Source organism: Oppia nitens, unplaced genomic scaffold (assembly GCF_028296485.1).
Source record: "Oppia nitens isolate AA-2021 unplaced genomic scaffold, nextdenovo-longstitch-racon4-pilon3 scaffold14_pilon_pilon_pilon, whole genome shotgun sequence".
Classification (NCBI taxonomy): domain Eukaryota; kingdom Metazoa; phylum Arthropoda; class Arachnida; order Sarcoptiformes; family Oppiidae; genus Oppia; species Oppia nitens.
Window position 1 is genome coordinate 2,241,369 of NW_026533193.1, and position 14,403 is coordinate 2,255,771.

The 14,403-nt window shown below is 27.0% G+C and overlaps 3 protein-coding genes and 1 long non-coding RNA gene across 4 annotated transcripts; 3 read left to right on the top strand and 1 right to left on the bottom strand.

Moving 5' to 3' along the window:
• Nucleotides 1–735: 735 nt before the first annotated feature.
• Nucleotides 736–2,005, top strand: LOC128962889 (uncharacterized). The gene is made up of 3 exons (XM_054309297.1): nucleotides 736–1,446; nucleotides 1,526–1,681; nucleotides 1,785–2,005. Exons 1-3 carry the CDS (start codon nucleotides 744–746, stop codon nucleotides 2,003–2,005), a joined length of 1,080 nt encoding a protein of 359 aa, XP_054165272.1. The 5' UTR covers nucleotides 736–743.
• A 547-nt stretch (nucleotides 2,006–2,552) lies between these two features.
• Nucleotides 2,553–3,189, top strand: LOC128961611 (uncharacterized). Its single transcript, XR_008484614.1, has 3 exons — nucleotides 2,553–2,763; nucleotides 2,907–3,053; nucleotides 3,143–3,189. It is a non-coding gene; the product is annotated as an uncharacterized LOC128961611 (long non-coding RNA).
• A 2,481-nt stretch (nucleotides 3,190–5,670) lies between these two features.
• On the top strand, nucleotides 5,671–6,549 carry LOC128962900 (proteasome activator complex subunit 3-like). Its single transcript, XM_054309309.1, has one exon. It carries the CDS (start codon nucleotides 5,671–5,673, stop codon nucleotides 6,547–6,549), a length of 879 nt encoding a protein of 292 aa, XP_054165284.1.
• Nucleotides 6,550–6,981: 432 nt separating this feature from the next.
• LOC128962910 (serine protease HTR4-like) lies at nucleotides 6,982–8,388 on the bottom strand. Its single transcript, XM_054309320.1, has 3 exons — nucleotides 7,586–8,388; nucleotides 7,299–7,470; nucleotides 6,982–7,174 (listed from the first exon to the last, which is right to left on the bottom strand). The coding sequence occupies exons 1-3, from the start codon at nucleotides 8,247–8,249 to the stop codon at nucleotides 6,982–6,984; spliced, it is 1,029 nt and encodes a 342-aa protein (XP_054165295.1). The 5' UTR covers nucleotides 8,250–8,388.
• Between the last annotated feature and the right edge of the window lie 6,015 nt (nucleotides 8,389–14,403).

Sequence of the window (14,403 nt, forward strand, 5' to 3'; positions counted from 1 at the left end):
GACGATGACTTTGATATGACACCTGTGATTAAGTTGAAGATTAGGCGAAACAATGGGGAGATGTCGGCTAAAGTAGGTTTTAGAGATATTAGAGATGATATGCCATCAATATTTTGATATATCTAAAAACATACAGTAGTTTTTTTTAATATACAAAACAATAACATAAAATATATTTTACTTTATAATTTATAAATTAATTTATAACAATATTTACAAATATTTACAGAATACAGGGTTTTTTTCATTGATAGTTTGTAGCTTTGCAACACTAGTTTGTAGTTTATAACATGAAACTACAAACTATTGTTACAAAACTACAACCTATTTAAATAAAAATTAATTATAGCTGAATAAATAAAATATACTTTCTATTAGATCGGAAAAATTTGAATATTTATTGATTTCGAAAAAATAAATAAAAATAAATTACAGTATTTTATAAAATGATATAATTAAAATTCTGTATTAATATAGTAATAATAATAATAAAATAGTAAAATAGTAGAGAATAATTTGGCTTAAATCTATATTATAGTAGAATTTAAATATAGTTTTTAAAAAAATAATGTTAAAAACTATAATACACATATAACAACAATATAACCCATTAAAATCAAAATTAATAAAATTATGTTCAAAAAAAACTTTATTATAATTGACGGTTAAAATTAATAGTATATTTGATTCATACAAGTATACTGTTTTATAGTATTTTTTAAAAAAAATAAAAAACAATTATTATGGGCACAGTTGTGTTTGCAGCACTTGTGTGCATCATTCAGTTCAATGGATATCAACAACAAAATGGATTCTTGAGTGACCAACTGATTCCTGGGTTTCCTGGATTTACTGGTTTTACTGGGTTTCCTGGGTTTCCCGGTATTCCTGGTATTGCCACCACTGAGATTCCCGGTATTCCTGGTATCGACAACACTGGGATTCCTGGTTTCGCCACCACTGGGATTCCCGGTGATGATGGATATAGTGTTTCTACAGAAGCTGAAACCATTAGTGAAACCAATGATGGCACCAATGAAAACACTGTAGTCACCATCAGTAGTACCATTGCAACGGCAATTGATGAAACTGATAGTCCAACTGATGGTGATAGTATTGCAACCGTTACTGGCTATGAAACCGACATAACTGCTGGCAGTCAGACCACCGGTATTCCCGATGACGAAAATACTGGTAATAGTTTTACAACTATTAGTTACACTGATATTACCGGCAACGACAACACAACTATTATTACTACTACTGGAGTTGAAGGAACTGATGGTAGTGGTAACGGTACGGCTACAGGTATTACTGGTGAAGGCGGTGCTAATTCAACTGATTTAATCAGTACAACCATCGATGGTAATGATGTTACAACAACTGACAAAACAACTACTCCAACATCGAGTAGTGATGGCAAACCATCTGACACTTCTGGCACTGGTATGTGTGTGTGTCTTAAAAATTGATTTAGTGTTTAAAAAAACAGATAATAATAATAATAATAATCTTCTCTATACAGAAACCACTTCAACAACAACAACGAAGACAAATATGACGACCACTACACCGACGACGACAACAATCAAATCAAAGAAAAATTCAAATCACATGTTGTTTTGGATAATATCCGCTATATTTGTCGGATTAGGTGTATTGATCGGTCTCATGGCTTATTGTAAGTCCTATCAACAACAACAACAACAAAATTCAACTATACCTACCATAACACCCAATTTGATCCACTATTTTCTGTCCTAATATTTTGTTTCCACGAATAGGTTTGTTGACTAAACGCAGTCCAAAACGCAAACACAATTCAACACCGAAGACACCGTCGACTGGTAAGGAAAGGCCAATGAAATCGCCGCCAAATGCTACGAAAGCCGCCGCCGGCGGTAAAGCATTGGACACCAATGATGTAGAGGCCGGTGCTGTCAAGTCATTCGGATCCGACGAGTCTATTGTTTCTGTACAATCAAAATCCAATCCTAGTGTTTAAAAAACCAACAAATATTTGATTGAAACCATAATAATATAGTAATATTATGTCCAATTGTTTTATGTTTTTTTTGTTTAATTTAATTTTTGTTAAAATTTTTTTGTTTTGTTTTTTTGTCTCTTTCATTATCAAAACATTTAAATTTATGAAATATAATAAAAAAATACCAACTATTTGTTTATTTAGTTGAAATTGAAGTTTTATTTCATATAATTCTACACTATTTTACTATTATTATAAACAATTGATTAATAAAAAAATAACTTTTAATTTACTGCACGTTATCTGTAAGAAACTTGATTTTTTAAAAAAAATAATAGTATTGAAAAAAAACACAAAAATAAATTTCAGTTATAAAATAAACTAGATTTAAAGTTTCATATATATATATTGATATATATTTATAAATACTAGTTTATAGATTCATTTTTTTAAAAATTACATAATATACAGTGTGTATAACTGATCCATCAATTTAATGTATATGACATCGTTTAGTAATACTATCCGTACCATACCGTTGGTCATTATTATTGTAATTGAATTGATATCGTTTGACATTAATCACTATCACTATCATCATCATTGTCTTGTGTTAGCTGATACTATCAATAGTAGTGGTAGTCTTAGTAAAGCCAGTCCAGAGCAACCTAATGCCACAACAACTATAACAGTCTCAGCCATTGTCAATGATACCAGTGGTGGTAATGGTATCACAAATACATCATCTTTGATTATAACTGATGATCACACCATAGGTATACATACACACATAAACAAACAAAGTTAATTAGATAAGACACACACATACACACACATACACACACATACACAAACTTTCCTATTGTTTGATTTATGTTTATTTTTTTATTTCCATAAAATTAAAAATAATATTTATTAGTAAATTCAACGACAACACCAAAAACTGGTAATAATGTTGAACTGATTCCACCAAAAGTCGCCAAATCTAGACATCCGACCACTTTGTTTTGGGCTATTGTTTGTATAGTCATAGCACTGGGTGTTATCCTTGGACTTATCTGTCGCTGTAAAATACATATATGATATATGCAATAAAAAAATTAGTATTAATTAATTTTAAATGTTTTATCTTTTTTGTTTGTTTGTTTGTTTTAGTTATACAGCACTCGAAACTTCAAAACAGGACACCTCCGACACCGCCAAAGGTTAAGTCAAAAGACCAACGGATAATACAGATACCTAAATCAGATGATACCGTTGCTGCTGCTACTGGTGCTGATGTCAATCGCACCTAATAATAACACAATAGACTTATTATAATATTTTTGTTTTGTTTTTTTTAAGATTTAAAAAATCAATTTATATACATATATATACTGTATACAGTATATTGATAGTATTATACTGTACACAATAGTACATACAATATATATTTGTTTAATATGTTTGTTTAAATTTATAATTATCATAACAAAATACTAAATTATTATTATATTTTTTACATATAAAGTTATAATATAAATGTTTTTATAAATATAGGTGCTTTTTAATAATGATGTCTTATCTAAAATCAATAAAAAATTATTTCAATAGTAATAACTATAACTATATTATGTTAATTCAATTGAAGGTTGTATTAAATAACATTGACATTCAATTAAAAATTATGTTAATTGAAAATAATAATAATAATTGTCTCAAATTAAAATATCATTATTTATTGCAATGAATATAATTTTTGCATTTTTTTCAATAAAATTTGAGTACAAAGTAATAAATAGTAATCTATATTAATATATTTATTAATTATTTCTTAATAATTATAAAAATTAGATAATTATTTCTAAAAATTTGTTTCAAAACAACTATTTTAATTAGTATCACATGAATTAATAAAAAAAGAAATAAAATAATAATTATAATATTCTATAAATGTATTAATAAATATAATATTTCTTTTATGCTTATAGTGACAAATAATTGTAATATTTTAACTTTTAATAAATTTTTATGAGTGTTTTTTTTTGTTTATAATAATATATTTAAATTTATAAACTATGCGTTTAACAAAATATGATATCCTATTGTGTTTATTGGGCGAAAAGTGCTATCGATTGGGATTTCCTAAATATAATCAAAATTATAAACACATATCTGATAATAAACTAAACAATTTATTTAATATATGTTGTTTTGTTGAGCTATTGAAAACAATTTTCTATTATTATCTAAATAATAATAATAATCAATACAATAGTTATTTGGGTGAATGGCCTGATTTTGGTAAAAAATGTTTTACTATATCAATAATTTGTTCGTATATTATCAAATCAATTAGTAATAAAAGTTTTCACAAATTTAATAATAAAAAACATTTATTATATAATATTAATCGTATACCAAATATAAATACACATAAGTCTATTGTCAGATATTATAAAATACTTAACAAACTAATAACAAGTTTAATATTATTTTGTGTACTAATATATCCATTGTTAACAATGTCATTGTACTATACATTCAATCAATTGATAACATTTGGCTTAATTTGGTCAGTATTTTATGCGTTTTGTGGCTATAAATCACAATTACTATTAGCCTATAATATGCTATATTTTTCGACAATATGTTTATATTTGAAATATCAATTGAAACAATTGAATTGGAAAATTGAAAAATTAAATAAACTAAAAATATTGTCGACTAAACAAAATCATTTATTTAGAAAAATATTGTTTAAAAAATTGAATGAATTTTATATTAGAAATTATACACTCAATAAATTATGGTCATTAATATTGCTATACTATTGCCTATTTTATTATTTAATGATATCGTGTCCAATAATAGCACTTATTGAGGCAATTAAATATAAAAGCAATACATTTACATTTATAACATTGATCCTGGGTTCATTAATATGTTTTACATCTATTACATCAGTAATACTATTAGCCAGTAATATCAATACGGAAGCTAAACATACGTATAAATTAATTAATAGTTTAAATTGTAATAAATTGTTTCAAATGAATACAAGTCATACATTGCTTAGAAAATTTAAAGTAAGTTTTTATAAAAAAATATCTCATTTAAAAAATAATATACAGTATATTGAAAATAATAATATAAAATACATAATAATTATTATTGTTAATTAGTTGCTTAAATTAATTGAATTGATGGCAAAACCGAAAATTGGTTTCTATTGTTGGAAATTATTTTTAATCAATCAATTTACTTATCAAATAGTAATTATATTTTAAACTAATTTGATTTGAAAATTTGCTTATAAAATTAATTAATAAATTATTTTTTTTAAATTGATTTTTTCATTTAAACAGTTTCTTTATACGGTTACAAAAGTCATTTTAAAAATAATTTTATTTATTTAAATTAGTTAGTTATTATTGTAATTTTAGTAATAAAATTAGTTTAATGTATTAATAATTTAGTGTTTTTTTGTAATACTACAAAACACTTTCTAAAAATGTAATAAATTGTAATAAAAATTAATAGGATAACAATATTAATAAATTATAAATTTTTATCAATATATTGTTGCTATTCATAATTTAAAATTTATTTAAAAATTTTAAAAAATATAGTATTTGTTAGTTCATTGTCGATCAGAAGATATCAATCAGTTTTTTAAAAAAACCATTTATTTGAATCAAATTATGAACAATAGTAAAGATACCAAAATTGAAAACAGTAATGAAGATGCCATCGGCGACAATATGGACATCAGTGATGATGCCATCAAACAATTGAAACAAGATTTCAAACAATCGGCCATTGATTTGGTGGTCAAGAAATTCCACAAAAAGGCCAGAAATGTCGATTCACTGATGAAAGACAAAAAGTTTCAGTTTTCATACAATGATTTTGGTGTCGACATCAATATCCCGGCGACTAAACCAATGGCCAACAGTTGCACAAATGAAATTGAGTGCCAAAACAAGGACAGCAATAGTGGTGAACCGTTAGCCACTAAAAGACTTAAATTGTCTCACAATTCAATTGCCATCAATTGTATATCCACTGAATCAGACGACTCAAGTGATGACAAGAACTCCAACCACAAGAAAGTGGTTTTGTTTTCCAACGGAACCGTTGAATGCAACCCGACTTTGACTGAATTGACGGCAATTATCAGACCACTACTCGACGAGTTTATAGCCGATTTGGTGACATTGAAGACTGGTATTCATCTGATGATTCCGCAGATAGAAGATGGCAACAACTTTGGTGTCGAAGTACAACAGGATGTGTTGGAACTGTTGACTACTGTTGAGGAAGAAATGATTGGTCGCATGAATTCATTTCATGTCTATTACTCGATTAGAGCCGATCTGGTCGTCAAACTTGCAGAACATCCCGACAGTGATGACTATCGTCGGGCTATCGGCCAAAGGGATCAATTGTTTCATAAACAACTCTGTTATATATTGGCATCGATTCGCAACTATTATCTACAAATTCATGACCTGATTGTCAAAAATCTGAAACGAATTCAGAAACCAAAGTCGGGAACAAACGAAGGTTTGCTTTATTGAAATCCCAATCAAATTCAATGTCAAAGTGGTGTCAGTAGTCTATTAGTTGGATAAACAACAGTTAGTTGTTATTAATATCTGAAAAAATAAATGTTATTTTGAAGTTTAATGATTTGTTAATTTTATTTTTTTAAATATAATTTTTATTAAATGTTAATTAATTAGTATTTTTATGAGTAAAAGTCTTAGTATATATATTTATATATATATAAACTAGTTATTGATATAAATCTGTGATTTTTATTAAATAGTTTAAAAAAACAATTAAAAATGTTGTTTTAGTTACAAATGTTCTATAAATTATAAAGTTTTCTTACAAAATAAATTATTATTTTAATAAAATTTTATTAATATATAAAATAGATTAGTAATAAAATGATATATATATATAAACTTATAACTCTAATAGATACAACTGTAAAATTTTTTTTATTAAACCATTTGTGGCATACGTGTACTTTCGTAATCAAAACTATTGACTATCACTGGCATTACATTATTGATGCGATTGATATTCAAAATAATTTCAACACCAAAACTATTGATGGCATCAGTCATTTGGTTAATATCGGTAAACGGTTGGCCATTGATTTCAAGTATCATATCATTGATCTGAAGTACAGTCCTATTAGTCGTATACAGGAGTAGTGTTTGCAACAACAACAACAAAAATCATTAAACAATAAAAACATAGTTTGAAAAAAATATTTGTTTGCATTTTTTTAATAAAAAAAAAATAATAACATTACATGCGTTTGTCAATAACATCGACGACCATAAAATCGGTGTTAATATCAGTATTTTTTGATAAAACAATACCCAATTGATAATCACTTTTTGGATAATAGTGTTGATTTCGATTGAATTTTTCGATATCCCGTTCATATGACCGAACATAAGAACCGGCTCTTCCGAGAAATGCTTTTAAATTAAAAAGAAATTTGTTTTTTTTAAATTAATTTATAATAATAATAAAAAAAATGATTTATTATGACTTTTAAATATATGTAAATTTATTTATTTGTATGTGACATACCGTTTACAGTTTTACTATGGGTACCGATTTTAGGTTTGTTAGACAACTCTAATATTCCCGAATTAATTCCAATAATCCTGTGTTTGGCGTCAACTATAGGCGCACCGGACGTACCGGGAATTGTATTTGATTGATGCAAAACAAACGATTCAGATTTATCTAATATACTACCCAACGGTACATACTGTGTCTCCGATATCGTATCAAATGGTGTGTTTGTAGTAATATAGCCGACAATGACTATCCACCATTGGCCAGCACCGTGACCCAAAATGGCTACCTGTTCGCCCAGTTCGTGTGGACGGTCGACTAGCGGCATAATTGGCAAAAGTTGGCTAAGATCGGCCAACTCTATTAGCTGTAAAAGTGCCAGATCCAGGTGATTCTCAATATATATCACTTGGGCCACCAACATATCTGTCTTTTCGACGGTCGACTGTTCCGGCAATTGTTTGGTCTGCGCCTGAAAACATGTATAGGCAAACATATGATCATAACCGGCCACTACGTGAGCATTGGTTACGGCAATATTTGCTTCAGTATCCACAATGACTGCCGCACCGGACGAATTAATTTCCTGATTGTCGGCATAGTTGATACCCAACAAAAAAATACAACTATACTTATATCTTTGTTTCAAGTATTCAATGTCCACATCAAACATGTGAGCCCTAGTTATCCATTGAATACATGATTTTCTATTAGTATTAGACTTTCGGTTAGATATTTCTATCCGCGATTGATGTCTAATCGTTGACTGTTTGGCCAGTAGTTGTCGGCGCTTAGTATATACAGACAACGATGATAGCAATAAAGCCGACGATAATAGAAATTTTCTGTAATTTAAAAAATATATATATATTTAGAGTTAAATGATTAGATGTAAAGCAATTATACAGTAAATAATAATTATTAATATTATCATAAATGTATAGTCAATCAAATAAATGTTAATTATCTAATCTAACAGTTTGTGTACTGTATATACCTTTTAGTATAATAACAAATCATTTTTTTAGTAGTGTATAAACAAAACACATTTGATAATATCAAATGTAATTAAAAACTAAAAATTATTGGCATTAAACTAACTGTCAATTAATGGTTAATAAAAAATAAATAAATAATTCATATAACTTTTAAATTACAATCACAGTTGTGTGCATCTATTGTTGCTAATTATGTAATTATAATTTTTATAATAATTATTGCTATTATATAACTACTACATGTACTTACTTAGTATATATTAAAATAAGATAATTTAATAACTCAATAGTGATTCAATAATTAAATCAATAAAAAAATTAAATACTGAATGTGTATGTGTATGTGTATGTGTATGTGTATGTGTATGTGTATGTGTATGTGTATGTGTATGTGTATGTGTATGTGTATGTGTATGTGTATGTGTATGTGTATGTGTATGTGTATGTGTATGTGTATGTGTATGTGTATGTGTATGTGTATGTGTATGTGTATGTGTATGTGTATGTGTATGTGTATGTGTATGTGTATGTGTATGTGTATGTGTATGTGTATGTGTATGTGTATGTGTATGTGTATGTGTATGTGTATGTGTATGTGTATGTGTATGTGTATGTGTATGTGTATGTGTATGTGTATGTGTATGTGTATGTGTATGTGTATGTGTATGTGTATGTGTATGTGTATGTGTATGTGTATGTGTATGTGTATGTGTATGTGTATGTGTATGTGTATGTGTATGTGTATGTGTATGTGTATGTGTATGTGTATGTGTATGTGTATGTGTATGTGTATGTGTATGTGTATGTGTATGTGTATGTGTATGTGTATGTGTATGTGTATGTGTATGTGTATGTGTATGTGTATGTGTATGTGTATGTGTATGTGTATGTGTATGTGTATGTGTATGTGTATGTGTATGTGTATGTGTATGTGTATGTGTATGTGTATGTGTATGTGTATGTGTATGTGTATGTGTATGTGTATGTGTATGTGTATGTGTATGTGTATGTGTATGTGTATGTGTATGTGTATGTGTATGTGTATGTGTATGTGTATGTGTATGTGTATGTGTATGTGTATGTGTATGTGTATGTGTATGTGTATGTGTATGTGTATGTGTATGTGTATGTGTATGTGTATGTGTATTAGTTTCATGACATAATTAAAAAAAATTAGATTGTATTAAATCATACCAACTGTACATTGACTATGGGTTCCCAGTTTAGATTTGTCAGTCATATCATTCTCAGCAAAATTAATGCCAATAATATCGTAATTGGCGTTAATTATAGGCGAACCGGACGTACCTTTAGTTACATTTGAATTATGTACTACAAAAAGTTGCAACTTATTAGACTGTCTGACTGATTGATAAGTCAATGGATAAATAACGTTAACATAGCCGACATAGATTGTCCAAAATTGTTGTTCACCGTTACCTAAAATGACTACCGGTTCACCCAGTTCTGGTGGCTTATATATATGGCCTAACCAAAGTTTAGGCCCGTACGAGAAAATTAATTTTTTTCAACAGAAAACAATTAATTAGGTCCTAATAAACATTTATTGATAAAAATTATTGCGCGGAAAATCCTAAAACCCAACTAAAACTAAATCTAAATACCTGAGCTCACATAACAAAATAATACACTAAATATTATAAAAATTAATATCAATAAACATAAAGCCCGTGAATATTGTTATCAATGTCTATACCTGTATAATAAACAATATTATTCTCTATACGACTATAAAAGTTAAAAATGTTTGTATGTATGTATGAATTTATGTGTCAATGTCCTCGCAACCTAACCTAATTTTCAAAGTAAACCTAATCTAATCTATACAGTACTGGGTTACCGAATCAATGTTTGTAATGTTACCTAACCTTCATATATTGGATTTATGTTTTGAAATCATATTATTGTGGTTAAATTAATTTATAAATTCTATAAAATTAGATGGTTATGTTCCGCGTGGACAACTAGTTGTTTTTTTGAAAGTATTATAAAGAAATGACAACAATACTATTTTATTAGCAATGTTATAAATGTTAATTATATTCACGCGCTTTATGTTTATTAATATTAATTTTTTTTATAATTAGTATATAATTACATTATGTGAGCTCAGGTATTTAGGTTAGGTTTTAGTTGGGTTTTATGTGTTTCCGCGCAATTATTTTGATGGATATATGTTTTTTAGGTCATAATTAAATATTTTCTGTTGAAAAAACTAAATTTTCTTTTACGGGCTTAAACTTTGTTTTAACCCTACAACTGTATACGACTAATAGGATTGTACTTCAGATTAATGGTATAATACTTAAAATCAATGGCCAACTGTTTACCGATATCAGCCAAATAACTGATGCCATTAAAAATAGTTTCAATGATGACATTACTTTGATTATCTATCGTAACAATAATATAATGCCAGTCAATGTCGGTATTTTAGCTTACGATAGGATACCACTTGTGTTTTAATAGACATTTATAAAAATACTTAAATATATTGTTATTATAATTAATTTGTTTTTCATAATAATTATGTTCAATCAATATTTAATAATTGTATTAAATGTATATTTATTATTTTTACATTACTTATAATATAAATAAATAATACAAATGTTTGAAATATAAAAATTTTCTAATGTGAATACAAATCGAGTGATTTCACGTGCAATGAGTAGTATTATTAATACATTTAATACAGTGTTGTAATGCACGCGCAAACAATATATAATAAAACGAAGCTCTCTCCCTCTCTCTCTCTCTCTCTCTCTCTCTCTCTCTCTCTCTCTCTCTCTCTCTCTCTCTCTCTCTCTCTCTCTCTCTCTCTCTCTCTCTCTCTCTCTCTCTCTCTCTCTCTCTCTCTCTTTCTCTCTAAGGTAAGCGTTGCCATATTTAAACATAATTTGTAAAATTTGTAAAATTTAGTTAATTATTATTATTTATCATCAAATTGACAGTTAGTTAACATTTTTTCATAATTTTTGAATTCCTACTGAACTACTATTGACTACTACTACTACTGAACTATTGTTAATACTTTCTACAAAACAATGATTTTGTATTTTATTAACAAAAGGTATGTCCAGACAAATCAATTATTAAATTACTACTGTTATTGTTTCAAAGCATTTCTATCAAAATAAATTTTAAATAAATTAAAAAAAAAAAATTTCCAGAAATATTCTGTTATCGTCGGCTTCATTGCTAACATCATTGGCTATATATAATACTAATCGACGACAACTGGTCCACAAACAGTCATCACTACCGACAATGATTTGGCAACAATCGGTCGGACAAATGTCTGACCACCGAAATAATGCCAATTCAACTAATAATAAGCAATCGATTGAATGGTTGAGTAGAAGGGCTCACATGTTTGACATAGACATTGAATACTTAAAAAACAGTTACGAAAAAAATGTGATTGTATTGTATAGTTACCGAAATGAGGACAGTCTGCGAGCATTCACCTACGGAACGGCAGTCATGTTTAATGACAACCAAAATTTGGCCGTTACTAATGCTCATGTAGTGGCCGGCTTTCACTATATGGTAGGCCATACACGCTTCTCAGGGCCGACCATAAAGTTAGAGGAACAGTCGGCCGTCGAAATGATTAATAAATTCATTGCCAAAGTTGTATATGTTGAAAAGCATCTGGATCTGGCACTGGTACATCTATATGAAATGGACATCGCAGAAATCCAGTTGCTGCCATTGAATCTGGCCAATCGTTCACTGGAATTGGGCGAATCGGTAGCCATTTTGGGTCACGGTGCTAGCCAAATGTGGACAATCCGTGTCGGCTACATAACTGCTTATACAACCATTGATACTATAAGTGCAACAAATTATATACCGTTATCCGATAAGTTAGACAAATCGGAACTGTTTGTCGTACATAAGACCTATACTATTCCCGGAAATTCGGGTTCACCTATAATTGATGCCAACTATAACATTATTGGCATTCATTTTGGTTCAGTAATATCCAAGGAATACCTAAAAGTTGGCATCCATTATAAAAGTTTAAAAAGTATTTATACAAATACAAACATATAATTTATATATATAGTAAATAAGTTATTAAAAACAATTTTATTATTTATTATATACTAAATTATTTATGATTTTTATTTTTTTTAAACACAGATTTTTATAAAAGAGGCATTAAGTATATGGAATCTGAGGAAAGGCGTATCGAAAGAGACAATCGTTGTGATTATTATACATCAGATATGACCGACCAATTGGGTATAGTTTTAGCCAAAACTACTGATGATATTGGTATCAGATTTACGATAGTCGATGTCTTCAACATTCGCCAGTAAGTTGTTGTTATATATATAATGCTAACAACAATAACAATAACTAAGCAATGATCCGATTAGAAATTATATATATATATATTTAATGATTATACTAATCACTACTAAGTTATTTAATTAATTTAATTAAAATATGTACTAATAATACTAATAATTAGGTTTGAAATTGATACTTATGATATAATACTTGAAATCAATGGCAAGCCTTTTACCGATATCAGCCAAATGACTGATGCCATTAAAAATAGTTTCGGTAATGAAATAGTTTTGACGATCAATACTAACAATTATGTTAGTCCAGTGTATGTCGTTAGTTATGATACCGATATTAAACTACAAGTGTTTTAAAGATAATAAATTAAAAAAAATTATATATAATATTCAATTGAATTTAATTATTATAATTAAAATTCATACTAAATATATAAAAATTTTGTATAAATTTATTATCAATTAATATTATCGTAATTTATGTTTTTCATGCATAGAATAATAATAAATGGTATTTTTATAATATATTGTTAATTACAAGTTTCTTTATAAAAATATATATAATGTTAACAACAAATAATAACAACTAAGCAATGATTTGATTAGAAATTATATATATATATATAAATTTATATTTATGATTACTATTATGATGACTAATTTTAATATGTCAATAGTTATATATATTGTTGTAATATTACAAAAAATAAATCATAATTTTTAAATAAAATTAATAATTTTTTTATTTATCAGCAATTGACAGTTGTGTTAATGTTTTCATAATTTTATAATGACTACTACTGTACTATTGTTAATACTTTCTATAAACCTATAAAAACAACAATACTGAATAATCTGATTGGCATTAATGTTAATGCTTTTTAATATTAATTTGAAATTAATTAACAATAATTAATAATTTTAACTAAATTGGCAGTTATTTTGAGTTTTTTAATGAGTTTTTTTAATGAGTTTTTAAACTAAAAAATATCAATTGTATTGCTTATTGTATAACTAAATATAATGAGTTTTTACAGTAAAAGGTATATTCAAATAAATCTAATGATTTTTTGTTTTGTTTATTCATTTATAAAAGCTATTAAAGATTATTAACTTTATTTGAAACTGACATTGAAATTGATTGGGCTTTAGTTACCTTAGGGGGGCTTCTCTTTTAATATTGGTTTTATATGCTATTCAAATTAATGCTAATTTTATTTATATCAAAAAGTCATGTAATATAATACAATTATTTGAACAATTTTAATAAATTTATACTATTTTATAATTATTATTGTTTATAATAAATAATATTTAAATAATTTAGTTTAATCGTTATATAATTTTTATATTGTTTTAAATGGTAATTATTATCATTTCATGAGATTTATATACATAAATATATATATTAATTAATAAATTTATCAAAATATAGATTATATTAATGATAATAAAATGATTTTTTTTAATTAGTATAAATTATATATTA